Source organism: Denticeps clupeoides, chromosome 1 (assembly GCF_900700375.1).
Source record: "Denticeps clupeoides chromosome 1, fDenClu1.1, whole genome shotgun sequence".
NCBI lineage: Eukaryota > Metazoa > Chordata > Actinopteri > Clupeiformes > Denticipitidae > Denticeps > Denticeps clupeoides.
Window position 1 is genome coordinate 39,687,751 of NC_041707.1, and position 22,593 is coordinate 39,710,343.

The window sequence follows — 22,593 nt, forward strand, 5'->3', positions numbered from 1 at the left end:
TTTCAAATACTGAAATATGCAACGTCACAGCGGTTTCACTATTATGGTGTATCTGTTGTTTCACAAAACTTGTGGCAAGAATGTGGAATAAAGCATACCTGTGTGATCAATCATTGCAAAATTATCTAAATGTTTGTTTCCTGTTTCCTGTATGAAATTCCAGAATGTAAATAATACATTTATTAAAGAGCCTTGAGAAAAACACATTGTGGCCTCAGGTCCAAATATTTATCATATTGGAGTATAGAAACACTATGGAAATCTGTGGTTACACACAGGAATGAGGACAAAGTTGAATGGCATTAAACTAAATCTAATGTTCCCTAAATTACATTTGTAAGCACCTGTTATGCTAGTTGTGCAAGATTGTCTATGTGAACAGGTATTAACTGATGGCTGTTGGCCAAGTCCAGCCCATCATTTAAGCTCTTTTCTTTGTCTGTCTTGTTGAACGATTTGCAGACATTGTGTTTAAAAGCTCATTCATACAGTGGTGAGGATCCTGTCATAATTTAATGGCAAAAACCTATGGTCTGTAAACCAAAGCATGGGCATTGGTAATCGGCTGAATCTTTGAGATCAGAGTAGCAACAAATTTTGAGAATACACTACACTAATATTCAATTTATGTTGGAAAGCATAAATAGTTCAAGGAAGTGTGTTAGAAAATGTAATTCCTTTTCATGTTCTCTGTTGGTGTTGGAGGTACTGATACACCAGGGGCCAACCCTTCATTTCCCACCAATAATCCACACATTAACTGAAACTTGCAATCTTTGCATTTTATTGCTCAAATACAAAACTGAAACAATGAATTGTCAATGACTTTGAATGAAATAGGAATAATTAAATACTTTGAATTAAATATTTTATTCCATCCAATTTTACTAGTGCCAGATTTCCTTGTGACATGTAACCTATTCAAAGGACAGGAGTCAATGAACAAGTTTCACTTCAAAGCTTCTCATATTTCCTTTGATTTGGAATGCTGAATATCAGCAACAGCGTGTTTATTGAGAACCCTTTGGCAATTGGGATGTGGAATCACCTCTAAGGCATCTTGACATACAAAAGCAGAAGATAAAAAGGATTCGCTCACTAGCAAGCGCATCCAGTGATGAGCACAGTTCTGTAAGAGTAAATTAATGACATTTTAACAAGTCAAGAGCACGGTAGCAATTTTGTTAGCTGGAGTGGGTGAGTAGTATGTTTTCTAAAGTCAGAATATGTCAATTTTCTAACAATTGTCAAAGGTGAATGTAGTATTATAACATAGTTTTTAACATAAGTGTTTAAGCTAAAAAGTGCATTTGTAATTTTTATTAGAAATCTGTGTTTTCATGAAAAGTTTCATATCTATTAAATATATTATAAGCAGATGTCAATATCAGATTTAAATGAATATGATATTTTGGAATGTGAATGTGATTTTTTTTTTTTTTGCAAATATGAACAATATTAAATCTATGAGTCCACAGTGTTTAGTACAGGGATACTTTTTGAAGAAAAAAAAAACACTCATGCTCAGACAACAACCACAGAGGCACAATTTTTAACTGTTCAAGCAAGTTACATTTAATTCCCAGACTGCACTGATACAAATAATTCATTTAAACTTCATAATTTTACATTAAAATTTTTAAATGTTTAATTAGCAATTGGTGGAAATAAGGTCACAGATCTTTTAATTATTTAATTCTAGATCACATTGTGCTCCTGACTACTTTAAATTGTGTTTCTTTTATTTTGTCCAAGACAGTCATGGTGCACCTACATGTGTCTAAAAATGTGTTTAGATCTACTGAGCATGCAGGTCATGAATGCATCTGAGTATGTAGTTCCCTTTAGTTCTAGAATGTGATTTTCCTTTCTACACTGTTCCAGAGAATAGCAAACATGGATAAAATACATTTTCTGGCGTTATTGGTCATTATAGGTAAGTACAAAAAATGTAATTAATGAAAATAAATTCAATTAATTTAATGTTTTATAAAAGATTTTTAACTATTTATAATTCATTCAAAAAGTATCAGGGATTGAACTAACGACCACTCTAACTACAACTACAAACAAAAGTACAACAAAACCAACAACAACCGCAACAACTAAAGGTTCTAGCACAACTTCTACAACCCCAAAAACAACTACAACAACTAAACCCCAAACGACCACAACTACAGCCAAAACTACTACAAAGCAAGCAACAACTGCAACAACTAAAGGTTCTAGCACAACATCAACAACACAAAAAACAACTACAACGACTAAACCCCAAACGACCACAACTACAGCCAAAACTACTACAAAGCAAGCAAAAACTGCAACAACTAAAGGTTCTAGCACAACTTCTACAACCCAAAAAACAACTACAACAACTAAACCCCAAACGACCACAACTACAGCCAAAACTACTACAAAGCAAAAAACAACTGCAACAACTAAAGGTTCTAGCACGACATCTACAACCCAAAAAACATCTACAACAACTAAACCCCAAACGACCTCTACTACAACCAAAACTACTACAAAGCCAACAACAACTGCAACAACAAAAGGTTCTAGCACAACTTCTACAACCCAAAAAACAACTACAACAACTAAACCCCAAACGACCACAACTACAGCCAAAACTACTACAAAGCCAACAACAACTGCAACAACAAAAGGTTCTAGCACGACATCTACAACCCAAAAAACATCTACAACAACTAAACCCCAAACGACCTCTACTACAACCAAAACTACTACAAAGCCAACAACTACAACAATTAAAGCTTCTAGTACGACTTCTACAACCCCCCAAAAAAATACAACTACTAAGCCCCAAACGACCACAAGAGCAAAGACCAAAAGTACTACAAAGTCAAAAACAACTGCAACAAGTAAAGTTTCTAGCACGACTTCTACAACCATAAAACCAACTACAACTGCTAAGCCTCAAACTACACCAGAACAAACAGCAAAGATTACCCAAGGAACCAGTGAAGCCAAGACAACAATCCCAGATGCACAGACTACTGCAGAGAAACAAGCAATAATCACTGTTGCTGAGCCTACAACAACAAAACAACCTGAAACAACTATAGAAGAAAAAACAACAAAGATTACTCAGGCCGAGACAACAATAGCAGAGACACAGACTACTTCACAAAAACAAACGACAATAACTATTCCTGAGCCTACAACAACACAGCCCCAAACAACAACAATCACTGTTGCTGAGCCTACAACAAAACAACCCCAAACAACAACAATCACTGTTGCTGAGCCTACAACAAAACAACCTGAAACAACTAAACCAGAACAAACAGCAAAGATTACTCAGGCCGAGACAACATTCAAAGCAGCACAGACTACTACTGAAAAACAAACAACAATAACTATTCCTAAACCTACAACAACACAACCCCAAACAACAACAATCACTGTTGCTGAGCCTACAACAAAACAACCCCAAACAACAACAATCACTGTTGCTGAGCCTACAACAAAACAACCTGAAACAACTAAACCAGAACAAACAGCAAAGATTACTCAGGCCGAGACAACATTCAAAGCAGCACAGACTACTACTGAAAAACAAACAACAATAACTATTCCTAAACCTACAACAACACAACCCCAAACAACAACAATCAGTGTTGCTGAGCCTACAACAACACAACCCCAAACAACAACAAGCACTGTTGCTGAGCCTACAACAACACAACCTGAAACAACACCAGAAAAAACAACAGCAACAATTACTCAGTCCGAGTCAACATTCAAAGCGGTACAGATTACGACGGAAAAACAAACAACAATAACAGTTCCTGAACCTACAACAACACAGCCCCATACAACAACAATCACTGTTGCTGAGCCTACAACAACACAACCTGAAACAACACCAGAAAAAACAACAGAAACGATTACTCAGACCGAGACAACATTCAAAGCGGCACAGACTACGACTGAAAAACAAACAACAATAACTATTCCTGAGCCTACAACAACACAACCCCAAACAACAACAATCAACGTTGCTGAACCTACAACAAAACAACCTGAAACAACACCAGAAAAAACAACAGAAACGATTACTCAGACTGAGACAACATTCAAAGCGGCACAGACTACTACTGAAAAACAAACAACAATAACTATTCCTGAGCCTAGAACAACACAACCCCAAACAACAACAATCACTGTTGCTGAACCTACAACAAAACAACCTGAAACAACACCAGAAAAAACAACAGAAACGATTACTCAGACCGAGACAACATTCAAAGCGGCACAGACTACTACTGAAAAACAATCAACAATAACTGTTCTTGAGCCTACAACAACACAACCCCAAACAACAACAATCACTGTTGCTGAGCCTACAACAACACAACCCCAAACAACAACAATCACTGTTGCTGAGCCTACAGCAAAACAACCTGAAACAACACCAGAAAAAACAACAGAAACGATTTCTCAGACCGAGACAACATTCAAAGCGGCACAGACTTCTACTGAAAAACAAACAACAATAACTATTCCTGAGCCTACAACAACACAACCCCAAACAACAACAATCACTATTGCTGAACCTACAACAAAACAACCTGAAACAACACCAGAAAAAACAACAGAAACGATTAACCAGACCAAGACAACATTCAAAGCGGCACAGACTACTACTGAAAAACAATCAACAATAACTGTTCTTGAGCCTACAACAACACAACCCCAAACAACAACTATCACTGTTGCTGAGCCTACAACAAAACAACCTGAAACAACACCAGAAAAAACAACAGAAACGATTACTCAGACTGAGTCAACATTCAAAGCGGCACAGACTACTACTGAAAAACAATCAACAATAACTGTTCCTGAGCCTACAACAACACAACCCCAAACAACAACAATCACTGTTGCTGAGCCTACAACTAAACAACCTGTAACAACTACACCAGAACAAACAGCAAAGATTACACAAGAAAGCAGTCAGGCCAAGACAACAATAGCAGAGACACAGACTACTTCACAAAAACAAACGACAATAACTATTCCTAAGCCTACAACAACACAGCCCCAAACAACAACAATCACTGTTGCTGAGCCTACAACAAAACAACCTGAAACAACATTAGAAAAAACAACAGAAATGATTACTCAGGCCGAGACAACAATAGCAGAGACACAGACTACTTCACAAAAACAAACGACAATAACTATTCCTGAGCCTACAACAACACAGACCCAAACAACAACAATCACTGTTGCTCAGACTACAACAAAACAACCTGAAACAACTATAGAAGAAAAAACAACAAAAATTACTCAGGCCCAGACAACAATAGCAGATACACAGACTACGTCACAAAAACAATCCACAATTACTGTTCCTGAGCCTACAACAACACAACCTGAAACAAGTACACCAGAACAAACGGCAAAGATTACACAAGTAACCAGTCAGGCCAAGACAACAATCTCAGATGCACAGACTACTACTGAAAAACAAACAACAACTGTTCCTGAGCCTACAACAACACAACATAAAACAATGACCATCACTGTTGCTGAGCCTACAACAAAACAACCTGAAACAACACTAGAAAAAGCAACAACGATTACTCAGGCCGAGACAACACTCAAAGCGGCACAGACTACTACTGAAAAACAATCAACAATTACTGTTCCTGAGCCTACAACAACACAACCCCAAACAACAACAATCACTGTTGCTGAACCTACAACTAAACAACCTGTAACAACTACACCAGAACAAACAGCAAAGATTACACAAGAAAGCAGTCAGGCCAAGACAACAATAGCAGAGACACAGACTACTTCACAAAAACAAACGACAATAACTATTCCTAAGCCTACAACAACACAGCCCCAAACAACAACAATCACTGTTGCTGAGCCTACAACAAAACAACCTGAAACAACATTAGAAAAAACAACAGAAATGATTACTCAGGCCGAGACAACAATAGCAGAGACACAGACTACTTCACAAAAACAAACGACAATAACTATTCCTGAGCCTACAACAACACAGACCCAAACAACAACAATCACTGTTGCTCAGACTACAACAAAACAACCTGAAACAACTATAGAAGAAAAAACAACAAAAATTACTCAGGCCCAGACAACAATAGCAGATAAACAGACTACGTCACAAAAACAATCCACAATTACTGTTCCTGAGCCTACAACAACACAACCTGAAACAAATACACCAGAACAAACAGCAAAGATTACACAAGTAACCAGTCAGGCCAAGACAACAATCTCAGATGCACAGACTACTACTGAAAAACAAACAACAACTGTTCCTGAGCCTACAACAACACAACATAAAACAATGACCATCACTGTTGCTGAGCCTACAACAAAACAACCTGAAACAACACTAGAAAAAACAACAACGATTACTCAGGCCGAGACAACATTCAAAGCGGCACAGACTACTACTGAAAAACAATCAACAATAACTGTTCCTGAGCCTACAACAACACAACCCCAAACAACAACAATCACTGTTGCTGAACCTACAACTAAACAACCTGTAACAACTAAACCAGAACAAACAGCAAAGATTACACAAGAAAGCAGTCAGGCCAAGACAACAATAGCAGAGACACAGACTACTTCACAAAAACAAACGACAATAACTATTCCTAAGCCTACAACAACACAGCCCCAAACAACAACAATCACTGTTGCTGAGCCTACAACAAAACAACCTGAAACAACATTAGAAAAAACAACAACGATTACTCAGGCCGAGACAACATTCAAAGCGGCACAGACTACTACTGAAAAACAATCAACAATTACTGTTCCTGAGCCTACAACAACACAACCCCAAACAACAACAATCACTGTTGCTGAGCCTACAACAACACAACCTGAAACAACACCAACAGAAATGATTACTCAGACCGAGACAACTACAGCGGAACAAACAGCAAACATTACAGAAAAAACAAGAAAAACATGTAGGGCCAAGACAACAATCCCAGATGTGCAGACAACTACAGAGAAACAAACACTAATAAAGCCTACAACAACAATGAAACAACCTGAAAAAACTACAATGGAACAAACAGCAACAAATGATATTGCAGAGCCTACCACAACAGAAACTACAACAGAAATAACAACAATTACTGTTGCTGAGCCTACAACAAAAAAACCTGAACCACCTACAGAACTACAATCAATCACAGAGACAGAAACTACTGCAGAGAAACACACAACAACATTTGCTGTTGCTGAGCCCTCTACAACAACCCAACAAAAAACAACAATGGCTCAAACAACAAAAATCTCTGTTGTTGAGCGTACAACAACGACACAACCTGTGGCAACAACTGTGTCACAAACAACAACCTCAACAGTAGCGAGCACCACTATGGCTGCAACAACAATATCATTGCAACCTGTAGCACTGTCCCTTAGTGTCAATGTATCATATACACCTGCTCTTAGTAACAGCTCAAGTCCAGAATATCAGGATCTGGCGATGAAAATTATTTCCTTGGTAAGAATTCCATATCACTTTGTCAATCCATATAAACACTTAAGCTCTCTTTTTAGATAATTGAGCATCACATATTATAATGACATATTTAATTTGGTTCCTTTTTTCTCACTTTATTTTCTTTACCACACTATGATAGCTTGACCAAATCTACAAGTCATCATATGGAAATGGTTATGCAACAACAATTGTGATAAGCTTCAGGTGATTTGGAGAATTTCCTTGAAGATTACAATGTATTTGGCTGCAAATGAAATTCTAATTAAACATTGTACACTTTACAGTCAGCAGACTCGTGCACTGGGAGAGGTAACTACAAATGTGCAGCTTATGTTCGACCAGAAATCAGCAGAGCCTTTTCCAGATCTGAAAAGTATTGAAGACATTCTAATAAAAGCAATGACAGATCCAAATCTAAACAGCCCTCTGAGAATCACCCCTGCATCATACCAAAGTAAGCACATATATTTTCATTCACTATATGCATATACAGCTTAAAATGTTTACATATATTTGGGTTTAATTCAATGCACATTTTTGTAAATGTTGTTTTTGATGCCTGTATTATGATGCTTATTGTTTAATTAGTTGCTGGATAACCTTTTAGCAATTTAACTTGCAGTTAGCAATTTAACTTTAACATTTTATTTTTCATTCATTTCCAAGGTGTGCTTGGTTTGGCATCTGCAACTGCACCAGTGGTTGCAACTAAAGTCAACTTGATTACTCTCATGGTCTTTCCACTGCTTGTAATATGGCAATTGTAATGTCATTTGCCACAATTCTACAGCCATCGTAAAAGTGAATGTAAATAATTATTTAAAATATTAATTAATAAATTATGTGAACAATATTTACATATGTGCAATGTATAGCACTGTGTTCCTAATATGAATAAGGTGATATCATTTTAAATCTTCAGTAGCTGAAATGTATGTAAAGAGCTTTGTGCTAATCGCAATATGCATTTAAGAAATAAACAATGATTTATTGATTTTTTTTTTCATAGAGCTTCATGTTTTTTTCCATGTAGACTGGCCTACTGTTACTATTTAAGGTTTGATGTGTGCCTGGCCAATTAATACACAAGGACAATATTTAGGCAAATCCCAAATTGTACTGTAAGAGTTTCATTACATGTTACAGTCAAGATTTTACTAAACATGTTTGTCCTGCTATATGTCTGTGTGTCAGTGTGTGGGAACGATTCCTTGCTCATGGGGACCTCTTGGTGGTTTGGGATTAACATAAATATGTATAAATATGATGAAAAATATATTTTTATTAAGTGTTTCATTCATTCAGACTTTCATTCAATATATTCAGACTTTCATCCCATGTATTCAGTTACCTGTCATTATATATGTATATATTATTTATTTCCCGTTTTGTCAGCTTAATGCACTCCAATTTACAGTAAATGTCACCACCCATTTCAAGAACACATGCTTGTGCAAATTCCAGAAGTATCTTTGAGCGCGGTTTGTGATGGGTGTGACGGTTGTCTGTTGTCTTAACAGTTCCTCATTCCACGATGAATGAGTCCCTGGACAAAAGAAAAAAGCGGTTTCTCCGATCTTACTGCTGGGGTTCACCAAGAGGCGCTGCATCGGAAAGGCCTCCTGCATTGTGGCTGACAGTTCCCACCCTTCACACATGGCTCCTCCCACCCCCTGCAGTACCACAGCATCGAGGCCCAAACCACCAGACAGCAACAGAGTTTCTTCCCACAAGCCATCAGACTTTAGTGTTTTATATATATGGTTATTGTGGTGTAGAGCACACAATTGCACAAGTACACAACACGAAAACATGACCAGAAACAGTGAAAGTGGTCTTTATCTTTACTATTGTGGTGTAGTTAAAAAAGAGTAGACAGAGGTTTTGCATGTGTGACTGACACAGAACTGATATAAAATGAGATGAAATTGATTCCTTTCCATTGACTGCACTACACTTCACGGAAAATTGCCCTAATCTTTTCAGACATGCATGGCATCTTTGCGCAATAATTTCCTCATTCCCCAGTGAACGTCTGGGAACAAACATCATTGTATGCTGTTTCATTCTTGAATGCGCAGCAAATGCTGTGATCCTGATGTCATTAGATTTTGTCTATAAATAAGGTAAGTTATGTACTTTGTTGTCTTGTCTTGTTTTTTTTTTTACATATAAAAACAGCTAATTATATGTGCATGCATTGCTTTTGCTAAAAATTTATGTCGAAATATCAGTTTGACATGATGAAGACGACGCAAATGAATAACAATGAGACTAAATATGGTTTACAAGATAAAACCTATAGTAAAATGTCTCTTCGTTTTCATTTACGAAAATGAGAAGACATTATTTCCTCTCATTTAATTGTGTTATTAAATCGCAATTCTGTTTCCTGCATCTCCCATCCGGTTGCACAGATGACATCACTTGGGCAGTACGTATTATTTCTGCATTATTTCATCATGTATTTAAATTGATGAAAACGACAATAGTGATTAATGAATTATACTTCACTGAATTATACTTCACTGCCATAGAATATTATATGTGCAGAATATGATATTGTTGGTGAACTGTAAAGATGTCTTTTCAAAATCTCTACATACTTCATGCTATGAATGGTACTACCGAAAGCTACCATTGACTTTGCCAACTCCATACCATGATAGTCTGGGTATGATCCACTCTGTCTGTCACGATTAAGTACACCAGGAGACGCACCTCGCACCAATCTGCATGACAGCGGAACCTGGTTATAAGGAACTTTGGAGCAGCTGATCGGGGCTGCAACATTTTTATGTGGACCGGGCACATCAGTTCTGGCAATCGGCACACGCCTGCGGGTTAGTTTATGTTCTCCCCTTTTCTTTCCCCTGTTTTCGGCCCTCGTGCCATTTGGGTTATTATTAATTAAATCCCATTCCCAGTATGTCCCGCCTCGGCGCTTCCTTCCCCCGTCAGCTCACGGACGTGACAGTGTCGTGGTCCATTTCAGATATCTGGAGAAATAGAAGCCGTTTTTCATCACTGTTCACCTTTTGGCACAGTTATTTTTTTTTTATCTGTTTTAGAAAAATTGTGCTGCAGTGCTAACGGACAGGAATGAATGCATGTGTAAAAATCTAAATGAAGCAGGTGGGGGAAAAAAAACATAAAATATCTCCCAACCACATTTACTTTTTGTAGAATCGTGTCGTCTGAGGAATTTTATTAGCAACATACATACTTATCTCACATGAAGTGTGACGATAAATTGTCACTGGGCCCTTATTGGACTTCTTCTTACAGATAATTTGAAAGATGATCTACTCCTGTTCTCCTGTTCTCCTCCTGTTCTCAGGTCATGTTTCATTTTGAAAGAGCACCCACTGTGCCTATTCAGAATCAATAACATTGGCATTCTCACCAAGTTTTGATAAAATAAAGTAAAAGCATTTTTTTCCACACAGGGATATTTACTATAGCTCACTGTCATCAGCTTCACGACAACATCACAGCTGTTGAGACGCTGAAGTTGATCCAGGTAACCACTGGTCCAGCATTGGGTCCTATTGACAGACGGACTGCATCTGAGGGAACAGCTTTCAAAAAAAGTCCAGGCAGCAGAGGACAAGTTGCCTCAGCTTCAAAAAAAGTTGCGGCTCCAAGACGCTATCGACGGTGTCGCTGCTTCCGGAAGAAAGGTAGTACTTCATGCTACATCAAACTCCAGGCCATCATAATCGTAATATGCTACATTAATTAATACATCTAAATATTTTGTTTTCATTTTGATTACTTGTTGGTAGCTCATGAAAATCTGATTTTCTTATCCCAACAAGGGAACATTAAACTTCACATATGGAGAAATATTAGTTTCTGGGGAATAATGACAATAGAAAAGGCTGCTGGCAACTGCAGGGCTGAAGTTGAATAAAAAAAAAAAGTCACCTTATCATGGATCTGTGTTTTGTTTTCATCTTTTGTTTAGCAAAAACCAGCTTGTCTCCAGCTCCGACCCGTTCTGCAGGTGTGTTTCGCTTTCATTTTTCATGTTTAATTATAGTTAAACATTCACTTCATATACTGAAGGATATAGCTGTTGTCCCTGGCTGGTGGGACGACTTGTCCTGCTCCATTCGACTAGCCGAGACTACCACCACCTTTAAGAAGCAGTTGAAAACCCACTTGTGTAAAAAGTATTTCAGACGAGTCTAACACACACACACACACATGCACATGCAAACACTGCACACAAAAAAAATTGTCTAGCACTTAACAATTCCCCAGCATGTTCTATTCCTGACAATACCTCATTCAGCCGTATCAGGGCTCTTAGTTTTGTAACTCACAATCTATAGAAACTGAATGAGAATTGCTGGTGTCGTCCTCCTGTAAGTCGCTTTGGATAAAAGCGTCTGCAAAATAAAGAAAAGTACTAAACAATGGTGTATGCATTAGAAAATTCGAATATTTCATTAACATGTCTACAACACTAACAGTCCTTTTATGGAGGGACACAGTGAAAAAGGTTTTGTGCTGTAAATATTTGTGTGTCTTATTTATTATAAACTGACACAGTAAAAAAAATGCACTAATGAAAATTTATTTTCACTGCCTAATGTGACCATTTCCTGTCCTTCTATGACAGCTTTCAACACATCTGCATTTAAGGAAACCATGACCACAATTTCTGAAGTTGTTCAACTGGCTTTTGAACCTTCAACTACCAATTTAACATTACCTTCCTGTATTCAAACTGATAAACCTACCAGAAAAACTGCTTCTTCTCCATCTGCTGCACCTGAAATTCCAAGTAGCACTACATTTAGAACAGCAGATTCTGTGAAACGAACTATAGGAACACCTATACATTCTGTACATTCTGCACATTCTGTTGCTACTCCTGTCAGTACTCCTTCACCTGCACCATCAACTGAGTCTCCTGATGTCACCCCATCTGCTACAACAGAAAACCCGACCAGCTCCACACAGGTCATCCATACCTCAAAAAGTCCACCAGAGCTTCCAGAACATACAACAACCAGTGCTGAAAGAGCTTCTGCGACCACTGAAGTTACTGTGACCAAATTCACCACTTTGATTGCAGCAGATGCATTCTTTGTTAAAGATGAAATTCCAACCGCAACTTATTCCTCTAATGATTTAGTTCATTTCTCTTCAGAAACTCCAACTTCTCCCATTTCAGATGCTGAAAGTACCCCACAGGCTTATACATCATTCAGCCAAATTTTATCAAAGTTTTATAACAAAGCAGCTCCTGTTATTGATGTGACTGTTCCAGAAACCCCAGTGGAAATATCTGCCAAAGCCACCAGCGTCAGTTCTACCAGGGAATCAAGTACAGCTACCCTATTCAGTACATCCAGCGTCACAATGACTTTAGAACCTAGAATGACAGATGACTTCCCAGTGAGTACAGGTGCACCTACTGTTACTGAAACCTCAACCCCAATAACAGAAATATCAATACCTGATATCGAAGTGGCTGCTGATACTAAAGCTTTTGAGACTGCGGATTCTGCTGTTAGTTATTCACCTTCACCTGCTAATTCAAACACTCCTATTTCAACTTTTACTTCAACGCAATCAGCACTTGGAAAGTCCTCAGATGCTACAAGAAAGTCTGCTACATTTTTAACTTTATTAACTGCAAGAGAAACTTCAGCTAGCTCCACACTGACAACCCCAGCTCCTGCTGCTTGGACTTCCATGCCTTACACTGCACCGCCTGTGACTGTAAAAACCCAAGCAGAAGTTCCACCAGCTGACAGTACATCCGGAATGTCTAGAGTATCCTCTGTCCCAGGAACACCACTTGGCATTTCGGATCATTCTCCTGCAGGTAAGAAAAAATCCAAATGTACAATTTAAATTCTTAGACCTGTTGTTGTTACTTCTGTTACTAAGTATGTTACTATCATGATTTTAGAACAATCTATTCTATTTCGATCAATGAGACTAGAAGAACAGAGTACCACTACATTTGGACCAAAAAGTACTACTGGTGGATCTTTTGGTACTACCACGATTTCTAGTTCTGAAATGTCCCCGACCCTTACAGAAGTGTCCAATGTTGGAGAAACTACACTAAATTCTTCATACATCCATCATGGTAAACCAACTCCATTAGACAGAAAGGCCACTATTTCTGCTGGTACTGACGAAAAAGCCACAACAGAAGGACTGGCTAATACAAGGGATGACCACAGTATTTCCACAAACATTGATACAAAATTAGCTATGGCAGCCATGACTTCTCATTCAGAAGATACAGTCAACACAACTGATTCTTCAGATGACATTACTGCTCCTTCAGCAGGTCATGATAGAGCAGCTCTTCCAGCAATCATACATACATCTCCCAGTATAACACCTTCTGTGGCTACTTCTGGTAATGAAAAAAGACAGACGGTCCATTCAGGTGAAGCTACTACTGCACTTTCATCTCCTAAAATTGCTGGATCAACTCCCAGTTCAGACATTTACTCCACTTACACGGCAGTGGCTATGAATTTAAAAACCTCAGACGCTACAAAAAAGTCTGCTACATTTTTAACTTCATTCACTACAAGAGAACTTTCCGCTAGCTCCACACTGACAACCTTAGCTCCTGCTGCTTGGACTTCCACCATCTACACTGCACCGCCTGTGGCTGTAAAAACCCAAGCAGAAGTTCCACCAGCTGACAGCACATCCAGAATGTCTAGAGTATCCTCTGTCCCAGGAACACCACTTGGCATTTCGGATCATTCTACAGCTTCCACTGCAGGTAAGAAAAAATCCAAATGTACAATTTAAATTCTTAGACCTGTTGTTGTTACTTCTGTTACTAAGTATGTTACTATCATGATTTTAGAACAATCTATTCTATTTCGATCAATGAGACTAGAAGAACAGAGTACCACTACATTTGGACCAAAAAGTACTACTGGTGGATCTTTTGGTACTACCACGATTTCTAGTTCTGAAATGTCCCCGACCCTTACAGAAGTGTCCAATGTTGGAGAAACTACACTAAATTCTTCATACATCCATCATGGTAAACCAACTCCATTAGACAGAAAGGCCACTATTTCTGCTGGTACTGACGAAAAAGCCACAACAGAAGGACTGGCTAATACAAGGGATGACCACAGTATTTCCACAAACATTGATACTAAATTAGCTATGGCAGCCATGACTTCTCATTCAGAAGATACAGTCAACACAACTGATTCTTCAGATGACATTACTGCTCCTTCAGCAGGTCATGATAGAGCAGCTCTTCCAGCAATCATACATACATCTCCCAGTATAACACCTTCTGTGGCTACTTCTGGTAATGAAAAAAGACAGACGGTCCATTCAGGTGAAGCTACTACTGCACTTTCGTCTCCTAAAATTGCTGGATCAACTCCCAGTTCAGACATTTACTTCACTTACACAGCAGTGGCTATGAATTTAAAAACCTCAGACTCTACAAAAAAGTCTGCTACATTTTTAACTTTATTAACTGCAAGAGAACCTTCAGCTAGCTCCACACTGACAACCCCAGCTCCTGCTGCTTGGACTTCCATGCCTTACACTGCACCGCCTGCGGATGTAAAAACCCAAGAAGAAGTTCCACCAGCTGACAGTACATCCAGAATGTCTAGAGTATCCTCTGTACCAGGAACACCACTTAGCATTTTGGATCATTCTACAGCTTCTACTGCAGGTAAGAAAAAATCCAAATGTACAATTTAAATTCATAGACCTGTTGTTGTTACTTCTGTTACTAAGTATGTTACTATCATGATTTTAGAACAATCTACTCTATTTCTATCAATGACACTAGAAGAACAGAGTACCACTACATTTGGACCAAAAAGTACTACTGGTGGATCTTTTGGTACTACTACATTTTCTAGTTCTGAAATGTCCCCAACCCTTAGCGAAGTGTCCACTGTTGGAGAAACTACACTCAATTCTTCATACATCCATCATGGAAAACCAACTCCATTAGACAGAAAGGCCACTATTTCTGCTGGTACTGATGAAAAATCCACAACAGAAGGACTGGCTAATACAAGGGATGACCACAGTATTTCCACAAACATTGATACTAAATTAGCTATGGCAGCCATGACTTCTCATTCAGAAGATACAGTCAACGCAACTGATTCTTCAGCTGACATTACTGCTCCTTCAGCAGGTCATGATAGAGCAGCTCTTCCAGCAATCATACATACATCTCCCAGTATAACACCTTCTGTGGCTACTTCTGGTAATGAAAAAAGACAGACGGTCCATTCAGGTGAAGCTACTACTGCACTTTCGTCTCCTAGAATTGCTGGATCAACTCCCAGTTCAGACATTTACTCCACTTACACGGCAGTGGCTATGAATTTAAACCATGTAATAGAACATCCTGCTGCTGACAGTACGTCTGTATTATCTACAACAATTTCTACATACTCTCCAAGCATTAGGAAGGATTTCCCAGCCTCTGGTCCAGGTACAATTATAACTGTAACATATACATGTAACATATATGACACACATAGAAGTTCCTACTAATGCTAACAACTGCTGAGTTTACTAAAACCTTACCTGTTACTTTATAGTATACTACTACATTACTGTCAATAAAGGGGCAGTGGTGGCCTAGCGGGTAAGGAAACAGACCCATAATCGAAAGGTTGTTGGTTCAAATCCTGAACCGCTAAGGTGCCACTCAAGGTACCTGTGACATGATTCCATTTACGTGACAGGGAGCAACATGGAGATGAGGTAACGTGACTTCCATAAATTGCCAAGATGGCCACTGCCAGCTACTCAGTCATTGAATGGCTTTTGTCAGTTCGACTCGCCTCTCATTCACTTCTTACCAAGTAAGATCTCTCCTGTTTGGTCTCCTCTCCTATCACCTTTGCCTTATCGTCCTGTCCCTTCCTGCCCTGACGCAAATGTCAACATCCGTGGGGTGTTGCAGCTCACACCGACACACGTTCGCAGATTAAACCGGAGTAAACTTACTGGCCTCCTTGCGCCCAATCACACTGGGGTTCCTAGTTTCTGAACACGCACTCACTTTCTGGTCCCATGGTGTGTACATTACTGATACTGATACATTACTAGGGCAGTGGTGGCCTAGTGGTTAAGGAAGCGGCCCCGTAATCAGAAGGTTGTTGGCAAGGTACCACTGAGGTGCCACTGAGCAAAGCACCGCCCCCACACACTGCTCCCCGGGCGCCTGTCATGGCTGCCCACTGCTCACTCAGGGTGATGGGTTAAATGCAGAGGACAAATTTCACTGTGTGCACTGTGTGCTGTGCTGCTGTGTATCACGTGTGACAATCACTTCACTTTCACTTTAATGAAGATGAGGCGAAAGCCACTACTGTAGATACAATAATTGTAACTTCTGCTACTGACAAAGTGCCGCAAAGACCAGCAAAAATCCAGATGGTCTCACTACAAGGCCTAAAATAGAAATTCGGAGTAACGCAACACTTACATTCTCTACTGAAGCGGAAATGATCACCACCACTACTACACACATAGCCACATCACCAGATGCATTAACCACCAGTACAGGCAGTTAAGTGCACATGCTCCTACTGCTGACACTGCCATTGGAATAGCCATTCCTCCTGGTCCTGGTAAACTGGCCACTGGTGCTCTCACCTCTACTAAATCTCCATAATGTACATCAATGTCGGCTGTTTAAGCAGAACATTAGGCTTAATTTTCTACACAATCTACTACAGCTACAAATGTGATGGCAGGAAATGTGGAGACTCAGTCTAGTGCCGAAGACCAAGCTACCACAATGAAATTTATGACCATTATGACTCACCTCTTTGATTACCACAACTTCAAATATGATCCCGAGACCAGATTAATTAATTAGAAGAACAGTTTACACTTTTAGTGGAACACTCTCCCTAACTAATACTCTGCCTAATGATCAACCAGTTGCTCAATTGTAGAATCGGATTAAAAAAAAAAAAAAAAACAAGAAAAGCATTCATTTCCAACCCTTTATTCAAAAAAAGAACAAAAATCTTTAGAAAGTGCACAAACATGTTGCTCCTTGAGCTGTTATAATAATAATAAAATAAAAATGGATTAACACAAAAAACATACACATGTATGCTTTACATCTACCAAATATAGACTTTTTTTTAAATAAAGTGCCACCTGAGCTGCCAGAATAATAAATAATTTATAAAAAAATTAAGAACAATACAAATCAGAAAATTTTAACAGGATTTGTTTGAATGTCAGAACTTGTTTTCTACACTACACTGCAGATGCACACAATCGCAGACGCACACACTCACAAACTCTCAACTCTAACTTAGTAGTTTTGTCCTGATTTCAGTCCAAATCTCTAAAAAAATCTTAAATCAAGATACATTTACTAGACACATGAAATGGCATAAGAAATGATGTCTTGTTTTCTGATAAAACATCTCAGAATTAAGTGATTGTTTGTTTAAAACAAGCAAAATTATCTGCCAATGGGGTAAGAAAACTAATCTTAATGAGATATAATCTCAAACAGAAGTTTTAAGCATCACTTAATTTTCTCATTTTTCTTGTCTAGTAATCTTGATTTAAGATTTTTTAGACATTTGGACTGGAAATGAAAATGAATGGTCCAAAAAAGGCTGGTGAATAAAAACATGTCTTTAGTCTTTTAATGCAAAGTAACTATAGCACCCTGCTTTACTACTGTTATAAACGCGTTAACGCTAACTTGTCATGCCTGTCAAGCTGGATGACAGGTAAACCTTTACATTTACATTTACAGCATTTATCAGACGCCCTTATCCAGAGCGACTTACAATCTGTAGTTACAGGGACAGTCCCCCTGGAGCAACTTAGGGTTAAGTGTCTCGCTCAGGGACACAATAGGCAAGTCGTCCACACGGAGACGCAGAGAACAGTCCGAACGCTGTTTCATCCCCCCTCCACACCTGTAGGTGGCGCTGTAAGTCCCCGTCTAGTTCTCCTCCACGGCGAGTTAAACACCAGCACCAGGGACATTGCGTTCCTCACTTCAAAGCGGAACAAAAGTAGGATTCTGTAGCGACTTACCCTGCTGCTGAACTCCCTTCTTCCTCCTCATGAAACACGTGTTTCAGGTGCTGGATCATTGCCGTGGTGCTCCCGTGCCATGTCGCTTTTGCATATTTTTGCGCAGATTTCTCTGCCTCCGCCATGTATCTGTCTTCTACCGCCCGCTTGTTTTTTTTAATTATTTTTGCTCCGCGCTGTCTATGAGGCGGCAAACTCTGCTAGCATCTGTGCGCGAGAGAGACCGAGTGTGTTCACTCCGCTCCGCGCTCAAATAAAGTTTTTTTTTTAATAATCAAACGTCTCCGCGTCGCGCGACATAACGAATCGATTAGGAAATTCGTTGCCAACTCTATAAGTAATTGATTTTTATCGATTCAATCGATTCGTTGTTGCAGCCCTAGATAATATAACATCTGTTACCAATGCTGCTCATGACATTGCATCAGGTTCTATTCAATCTCACTTTTTCTCCATTAACTGCAGCGCCAGGAGAAGTTCCAGTCACTACTGGCAACGTTGGTTCTTCTACGACAACAGCAGTTCCAAACTCAATTGACATTCCAATTCATGTGAAAATGGTCACTACTGCTCTCACTCCTTCTCTAAACATGGCAACAACAGAACCAAAAAGTACACATGTTTGGTTGGTTCCAGTGGAATCAACTAAAATGCTTACAACTGGAACAGAACTAGTTTCTTCTAGCACTACAGAAGCTTTTAGCATTCTATCTGCTGGAAAAATGACAGTACCACCTACTATGACAATTAATACAACCTCTTTGGCTGCTATGGGAGTTGGAACAGGAACCGAATCCCCAACCGCTACAACAAGTACACCTTCTATTAAAAGAGGTAAATTCAAATGTATGCCAGTGCTACAGCTAACACAAATAGGTTCACACTTAATAATGTTCAAACTGTAACAGACGCTAACTACCTTTAATCTACCCCTCCTAATAATAAAAAACTTACAACAATTATGGTCAATCCTGAGAGTAAAAAAAAGAAAAGATACACCTTACAGTACGTAACACTTCTGCTACAGGTGTTTCTACTACAGCTACTACAGTATCTGCCGCTGTAACAACTACTACATCAACTACATCTTCAGCTATACCCTCTGAAATTTCTTCAACAACACTCTCTGCTGCAACTACTACAACCACCACCACCACAACAACAACAACAGCACAGGCAGCCAGAGTAGTGTCACATCGTCCAGATCCAACCGCCACTATCCAGTTTGTCATAAGCATACCGTATGTACCGGAACTGAATGACTCTGAGAGTGATGAATTTAAGACACAGGCCAAAGTGATTACTGATGCGGTAAGCACAAACTAAACAACACGTCCTACACTGGGTTTGGGGCAAGAAATGCGCACAAATTGTACTGAGCATTACAAATTTTGCTTTTCATGCTTGTGGCAATTTTACACATTGTGTTGCTAAAAGATGCAGAGAAAATTTTAATTATAGCTACTTTCTTGCAAGCTCTCCATAATTTTGTGTTGGGTTTCGTCAGACAGAATATATATTTTTTATATTTTTTATTTAATTTCATAGTTGGATTCCATCTACAGCAAAAAATATGGAGACTTATTTGTCAAATCTGTGGTGACAGGCTTCAGGTAATGTATTAAGCATCTAATTCTGAAAATAATAGTCCATTCGTTCTAGAATATATTAGTTTGATTCCACCAAAAAAGTGAATGTACGTTAAACCTGGCTTTTTGCAGTCGCCAGTCACGCAGTCGAGCTGACTATGTAGAAGCAGAAGTGGAACTGATCTTCAATCAGAAGTCAGTAGAACCAATCCCTGCCAACAGTGAGATTACAAACACCCTGGTTGATGCCGTTCAGGAGACCGTCAATGACACCTTCCTGCAAATGGTGAACATCCAAACGATTATCTTGTCAAGTGAGTATGATTCATTTGACAGCATTTAAGATCAGTGTTCAAAATGCTAAGCAGACAATTTCACCCCATTCTGGCACTCACTAGACCATGTCCCAGGTTCTGTTTCTACGGTATTGTTCTTGTTTAGATTAGTTTTGGTTTAATTAAGTGGATGTTCCCTGCCCGGTTGGGTGTGGGCACAGCTTAACCTTCACAATGCTTCTGTCACATTCAGCATTCTACAAGAAATGCTGTGATTATAGGATCACTAGACTACTTAAGCTTGTTGCGGTTGTGGATTGAGAAATGATACTTTGATACTCCAGAAGGCCCCCAAAGCACACCAAATGCACGGTTCTCCACCAACGAGATATTTGTTCCAGACCTGGCAGATCCAAAATCTCTCGCTTTTCAAGAAAGAGCGTCACACGTCAAAGCCGAGGTAAGCACATGACACCAAGTGTTTTTAGGAGCGTGAGATGAGGACATTATCATTTTCAACCATCCACTTTTTCTAGCTTGAGCCCTTTTTCTTTGACGACTTCAAGCCGGATTTCATCTTGTTGACAGTAATGAATTTCAGGTGACTCATCCATTGTTTTTGCATCATTATTGCCTTTCATGCTAAACCTTGTCTTATGACGGAAGAATGTGGGAACTTTTGTTTCTGTTTCAATCTCACTGTGCACCCACGCTTTCCCCTCCTTCAGCCAAGGATCAATCGTTCATACCTACAATCTAATCTTCACCAGCAATGCCACTTTACCCACAAGTACAGCTATTGCAAGCACATTGCTCAAGGCGGCACGCAGTGGCACATTGTCCTTTAACATTACCACGATAGATGGAAAAGGTGCGTATAAAGGCGCAATAATACAGCCATTACTTTGGTAATAGAATTATGGATTTTTTTTTTTTCCCTTGCAGATATTTTCTCCAACATAAGCAATACAATTGTTCTAAACAGTGAAATACCGCTGTACGGCAGCAACCTAAGCAGTGTCCCCACTCTGCGTTCTACCGGCAGTCTCATTGGATTGTCTCTGCTATTGACGCTGAAGCCACTGCTCCTATGAAAAATCTATTCCACCTCTGGAAAGTTTCTTTTCTCCATGTTCAAATCCACTCAACCACATGGACCCAAAGATAGCTTTGCGTGTAGACCATACAATGCCCCATATAAAGGATGGGGGGGTTGCAAGAATGTGATGAATATACTGTCATTTTTGAGCATTTTTATATTAAAAAAAATTTCATTTATTCATGTTTTTGTTCCTTAAATAGAGCCTTATTCTCTGATTGTTTTGACAGTACATTTTTCTTGAAATGAAATATATGGCCAGTGGTGGAGTTCAAGTAGAGTTACACAATGTAAAATATAACTCCAGTTCTCCCTTTTAAAAGCTAGAAAAAGTACTTCAAATGTTCAATAAAAAATAGGTGGGCCCACTATTTTCATGTGCCCACCTAAAAACCATGGACCTCACTGGCTTTTCACTTTTTATTATAAATTTGAGTCTTTTGCAGCTTTGTTTAGCATGTAAATATTTTTTCTGATTTAATTGTTGTTGATTAAATTGTATATTTTCTATGTAGTTTACAATAAAACTAACAACTGTATATTTAATGCCTTAATGCCTGAGTTTGTACTCTCAAACCATTTCAGAGTTACAATTTGTATAACTGACACTAATTGGTTTAAAATGACAGTGACTCCGCCCCTTCCCAAGTATCAAGCCCATATGGGTGGTACACAAGTACCAGACAAGTGGTCCAAATCAGCCTCATCTTAATATGAACCCAAGAACCCAGATGGGGAGCTAGTCGCCCCAGATTTACTCACCATCATGATAAAATGTTGGACCAATATGGACCTCACTGGCTTTTCTGTTTTAAGTGGTGAAACTTGTTTATCAGTTTGGGCCTTAAACTGATACTAGTTCATCATTAACCTTTTTATAGGATTTGGTTTAGAAAAAGCATGAGGAGTGTTTAATTTTTCAGGTGTGTCTAATATTCTTTAGAGCTTGCACAATTTCAATGAACCTCTGTAATTAACCCACAATGATATTATATACAGCTTTCAATTATAAAATAATTACCA

At 38.9% G+C, this 22,593-nt stretch overlaps 2 protein-coding genes across 6 annotated transcripts; both read left to right on the top strand.

The window, feature by feature from the left end:
• Nucleotides 1-1,090: 1,090 nt before the first annotated feature.
• LOC114792946 (mucin-2-like) lies at nucleotides 1,091-8,543 on the top strand. Of its 2 annotated transcripts, XM_028984501.1 has the most exons (7): nucleotides 1,091-1,197; nucleotides 1,885-1,936; nucleotides 2,028-5,934; nucleotides 6,748-7,537; nucleotides 7,677-7,741; nucleotides 7,822-7,991; nucleotides 8,204-8,543. In XM_028984501.1, the coding sequence occupies exons 2-7, from the start codon at nucleotides 1,897-1,899 to the stop codon at nucleotides 8,302-8,304; spliced, it is 5,073 nt and encodes a 1,690-aa protein (XP_028840334.1). In that variant the 5' UTR covers nucleotides 1,091-1,197; nucleotides 1,885-1,896; the 3' UTR covers nucleotides 8,305-8,543. The 2 variants fall into 2 exon arrangements, with proteins under 2 accessions (XP_028840334.1, XP_028840329.1); XM_028984496.1 differs by having other exon boundaries at nucleotides 2,028-7,537.
• Nucleotides 8,544-9,569: 1,026 nt separating this feature from the next.
• On the top strand, nucleotides 9,570-22,116 carry LOC114792961 (mucin-5AC-like). 4 transcript variants are annotated; one of them, XM_028984513.1, is made up of 17 exons: nucleotides 9,570-9,663; nucleotides 9,955-9,971; nucleotides 10,242-10,380; nucleotides 10,987-11,220; nucleotides 11,508-11,546; nucleotides 12,168-13,382; nucleotides 13,470-14,309; nucleotides 14,397-15,236; nucleotides 15,324-16,016; nucleotides 19,073-19,441; nucleotides 19,635-19,918; nucleotides 20,156-20,220; nucleotides 20,329-20,510; nucleotides 20,816-20,931; nucleotides 21,008-21,072; nucleotides 21,200-21,342; nucleotides 21,417-22,116. In XM_028984513.1, exons 3-17 carry the CDS (start codon nucleotides 10,335-10,337, stop codon nucleotides 21,563-21,565), a joined length of 5,280 nt encoding a protein of 1,759 aa, XP_028840346.1. In that variant the 5' UTR covers nucleotides 9,570-9,663; nucleotides 9,955-9,971; nucleotides 10,242-10,334; the 3' UTR covers nucleotides 21,566-22,116. The 4 variants fall into 4 exon arrangements, with proteins under 4 accessions (XP_028840346.1, XP_028840362.1, XP_028840371.1 ...); XM_028984529.1 differs by lacking the exon at nucleotides 15,324-16,016; XM_028984520.1 differs by lacking the exons at nucleotides 9,570-9,663; nucleotides 9,955-9,971 and adding an exon at nucleotides 10,826-10,877 and having other exon boundaries at nucleotides 10,331-10,380.
• The last annotated feature ends 477 nt before the right edge of the window (nucleotides 22,117-22,593 follow it).

Coding starts and splice junctions, on each gene's coding strand:
- LOC114792946 (XM_028984496.1), top strand. CDS start 1,897: ATGGATAAAATACATTTTCTGGCGTTATTGGTCATTATAG. Junction 1,937..2,027: donor GGCGTTATTGGTCATTATAG/GTAAGTACAAAA, acceptor TCATTCAAAAAG/TATCAGGGATTGAACTAACG. Junction 7,992..8,203: donor CACCCCTGCATCATACCAAA/GTAAGCACATAT, acceptor TTCATTTCCAAG/GTGTGCTTGGTTTGGCATCT.
- LOC114792961 (XM_028984513.1), top strand. CDS start 10,335: ATGTGGACCGGGCACATCAGTTCTGGCAATCGGCACACGCCTGCGG. Junction 11,547..12,167: donor AGCTCCGACCCGTTCTGCAG/GTGTGTTTCGCT, acceptor CTTCTATGACAG/CTTTCAACACATCTGCATTT. Junction 19,442..19,634: donor TACACCTTCTATTAAAAGAG/GTAAATTCAAAT, acceptor CTTCTGCTACAG/GTGTTTCTACTACAGCTACT.